This window comes from Pinus tabuliformis, chromosome 1_2 (genome assembly GCF_031772625.1).
Source record: "Pinus tabuliformis cultivar Carrire ecotype Pingquan chromosome 1_2, CPIR1, whole genome shotgun sequence".
NCBI lineage: Eukaryota > Viridiplantae > Streptophyta > Pinopsida > Pinales > Pinaceae > Pinus > Pinus tabuliformis.
Genome location: NC_142298.1, coordinates 533,533,737 through 533,538,079, shown reverse-complemented (window position 1 = coordinate 533,538,079; position 4,343 = coordinate 533,533,737). Strand labels below are relative to the sequence as shown.

Here is a 4,343-nt window from a genome sequence, read left to right as displayed (position 1 = left end):
ATGTTTTAGTTTTTATGATTTTTTAATTTAGTTAATGATATATATATATATATATATATATAAGTGTTTTCAATGTCAATTAATATTTATTAGCTATTTAATTTATATGACTATGCTAATTTACATATATATCATATTCTATATTAATGCATGTTGTAAAAATTTATCGAAAGTTAGTTGTCAAATTAATGATGGGACAATCACCATTAATTATTATTGCAAATAAAAGCTAACTCATCCCCATTATCTAAATAAAACCATAACATATCTTATATTAAATTAATGATTCCTAGGAAAACAAGTTTAAATCATTAACCTATTTCATTTTTTTGAAAAAAATATTTTATTAAAAAAACAAACTCTTAACCAAATAAATAATTTATACCATACTCAATCTATTATTATTAATATATTACAATTTATATTTTATAATTTGTTAAATTTGGATAATATTTAAAATAAATATTATATAGTTAAAATAAATTGTTCTATATATAACCAAGTTGTAATCTAACTTATAAATGAAATAATTTTTTAGCAATTATTTTTTCAGTTAATTTTAATCAAAATTCTACATAAATTTTTAAAAACCTAAATTTAATTAAATTGCTTTTAGATACATATCATAGAAACTACCAGCCACATAAATATAAAAACATGCTAACTGCTGGCCGATATGGCAGGTTAGGTCTTCTGCCAATCGGATAGAAAACCCACCAGATGACGAAACTAAACCACCAAGGGGAACCTTTCACTTGCCGTCCTATTGAAAGGACCGAGCCGCCCTTTACGTTTCCACATGACTTAGTTCGTTCTTGTGTACATACATGAAGATGTCCTTGTATGTGCACACTATCAATTTTCGAAGACAACCTCCGGTAGAAGGAGAAATGCGGTTGTTGCATTGATTTCATGAAAGAAATTCAAGATTGTTTTAAAACCAGCCATTTTACTTTCCACCGGCCATGACGGAAGAGCGCTTCATATCGACATGTCATTTATCTCCATCTACTTCTTATTTTTCTGTTTCTTCACCTGATTCAACGGCCTCCTTGGCTTCCTTAAACATCTCTTGCTTCACCGATTCAACGGCCTCCTTCACTTCCTCAAACGACATCATGGACAATGGCAATTCTTCATGGGATTTGTTGCCTCCGTTGATTTCCGGAAATTCTTCATGGTAGTCGTCTGTTCCACATGAAGTCTTTCAGAGCCAGCGTTCCTTCTCAGAAGTAAGCCTAATCGCATATTCATTAACAAAATTGATCTGTCGTAATTTTGAATGGGGTTTCTGTAATCTTTTGTTTATTTTGACTAATTGTTTGCATAATTTGCAACAGGGATTTGTCAAATTATTTGACCGACATGTTGCAGTCCTTTACATCTCTCACAAATGTGTTATGCGTTCAAGAACCCTCTAAGCCAGTGAAGGAAGTGAATAGTTATTGAATCAATGATAAAATCGGTTGGATTTTCACACTCAGTTTTTTAAGAGAATTGATCATTTGGATCGCTGGAAAACCATCCTAGTACCATTTTTTGAAATTTCATTTTAAAAAAAAGTAATGATAAAGATTTGAATCTATAAATTTTGGTGTAACCAAAAATCTCAACATAATATAAAAATCTTAATTAAAATTCCATTCCCATTTATATTTATAATACTTATTAAATTTTCACACCTACCTCATTAAAAACTCTTAGATCCGGCAGCGCCTAACCAGCCATATATCGCGTATTCAATGCACCCGGAGATGCACGCGAGATAATCCGTTAACACACGAATTTGAAAACTCGTCACTAAATAAAAAAAGGCAATTTGCGTGTTAACGGACTATGTCGCGTGCATCTCCGGGTGCATTGAATAGGCCATATATGGCTGGTTAACCGCTGCCCTTAGATCCACCCTTAAACCACTCCAAAGATCCACCCTTAAACCACTCCAAAGATTAATAATGGAAACCTCAACGATTAATAATTGAAACCTCAACAAAATCTTCATATATAGTGCTGTAGCGAGTCAATTGTTAATAAAATGAGTGATTGATTGTCTTAAGAATATTTATACATTTGCTTTTCTCTTAGACATTTATCCGGTGTTAGCCGAGATTTGGGATCCAACGAACACGAATGCTGCCTGTAAGAAGATCAAATTGATATAGGCCATTATGTATTAGACAAATATAATAATATTTTTTTAAGGAAATTTAATTAAGTTTTGTAACATAATAGATTTAAAATTTCATTAATACTGCACAATTCATCTCTATTTTTAAATATTTATAGTTGGAAATCCATCTTTATTTCTAAATATTTATAGTTAGAAATTCTTTAGAAATGAGAGGCTGATTCTCCAATCCGAGACAAACTCGATCTTTTATTTGGATAACATTTACGTATGTCATAAATTTTTTAATTTTTGTTAAGATTTTTGCATGCTACCAATAGTGTTTGCATTGACTATATTATATTATCTTATAAATAATAAGAATATACTAACAATTGTCCCAAACAGTATAAAAAAAGGTTGATAAGATGAGACAAACAATATAAAGAAAGGCTAATAGGATTATTAAATTAGAATTGCCAAATTTTCTCAAAAAAATTATAATCATATGCAATTATAATATAATACAGAGATATCACTGTCACCCTGCAATATAATGGAGATGGATGTCAATTATAAAATTTCCTGCAATCCATAGAAAAATAACATCTCGGCTACCCATTCTCGTCCCCTTTAACATTATCCTGTTCATCAGCCTCTAGGACACTGAAAGACAGAGAACTCCGACGCAGGAGAAATTTACCGGCGGGGGGAATCCAAATATTGAGAATGCCCTGAGCACGACCCGAGGGTCTTCTGACGAGAACGGGCAAACAATCAACGGGGTTATCGTAGATATTGGCGGCATCCCCTCCTTTAAGGACCTGAGAAAGAAGAATCCGAGAAGTACCCACCAGTTTGTCGCTCCTGATATGACCGCGGGCGTAAATATCCACTTTAACAGCAGCCAGGTTCTGCGAAAGAAGCTCCTCGTCCGCCTGCAGAACCAGCAGCTGGTTCCAGAAGGGGTTTAGTCCGCCGTGTTCGTCGATGCGGGTGTAAGCCTTGTGCTCAGGGTCAATGTACACAACTGCGTAACATCTCATCTTGCCGATCAATCTCACGTCCTCCAAATCTTGAGCCGATATGATTCTCACATCTATCGTCCGTTGCTTCGCTGGCTGCCGCTTCTTTTCTCCCTTTCGCCTTTCTTTCATCTTGCCTTCTCCTCTGCTTCTAATGGCCGCCATTGCAGTGATGATATAGCAAACGAAGAAAAGAATCGCAAGAATATTAGTGGGAAACTAAATCTCAATTATACGATATGCTACACTGTATTGATAACCATAAACTAAAAGCTACTTTGCTCTCTACTGTAATATTCCAATTGTCCTGCGTGTTGTTTCACCTGTCCAAATTCACGGCAGGCCGTTCAAATACCGTGTTAGAAAGATTTGAGAGACAAAATGATAAAGAAATAAGAAACAAGTGAGAGGAAAGAAAACAGATTTAGAAATCGAAACTTCTCATCTTATATTATCCTTCAGTGGCGAACTTTTTCTTTCTCTGTTGCAAAATTAATAAGCAGGGCAAAATTATTTAGCAAAAACTGTCAAATAAAATAAAAGCACCATCAACGGTTAAAGTTTTACCATAATAAAGAAATAATGCATTGAAACTGTTGAAAAAATTGGGTTCCATGTATAGCCATTATTTAACACGCTGCTTTTCCCTGTACAAATTTATTAGTAAAACCCATAGATATTGAAAACCAAAAGCATACCTGCTTCTATCCATAAAAAATTTCGAGAGTTTCATTCCAATGGATTAAGAATTTCATCTCTATGGATTCTTCTGCTCAACATAACAGCAACAAAATAGAATCATTAGGATAAACCATGCAAACACTCTTTAAAAAAAACATAAATTAAATTCAAAACAGAGAAAAACACAACGAAAATAAAACGCTATAAAATCCAAAATGCATGGTCATGCAACAAAGAAAATAAACTTGAACAAGAAACAAGGCAAGCCAATGCAATGCAAAGTATTGAAGAAGAAAAGTGCTTGCCAAAAGCCAGGGAAGAAGAACAGCAACAACAACTGGTAGGGAAAGAACAGAAAAATATCTTCAAGAATGACATAAAAGAATGGGAAAAAGCAATAAGTCAACTCAACCATATTTGGAAAAAGTAGCCACACTTCAAATCAACGGTTGAAAGTGTCTCACCTGATCCAACAGCGTTAAAGTGTTGACGATTGTTGATGCATAGGAAGGCCTAAGGGCCAAAAAATG

The 4,343-nt window shown here is 33.7% G+C and overlaps 1 protein-coding gene across 1 annotated transcript; it reads right to left on the bottom strand.

Annotated features, from left to right (window-relative positions):
• Window positions 1–2,721: 2,721 nt before the first annotated feature.
• On the bottom strand, window positions 2,722–3,264 carry LOC149206692 (protein SRC2 homolog). Its single transcript, XM_089397776.1, has one exon. The coding sequence runs from the start codon at window positions 3,262–3,264 to the stop codon at window positions 2,722–2,724; it is 543 nt and encodes a 180-aa protein (XP_089253902.1).
• Window positions 3,265–4,343: the final 1,079 nt, after the last annotated feature.

Bases quoted from the DNA above. Each gene is read 5' to 3' on its own strand.
- LOC149206692 (XM_089397776.1), bottom strand. From the start codon at position 3,264: ATGAAAGAAAGGCGAAAGGGAGAAAAGAAGCGGCAGCCAGCGAAGCAA.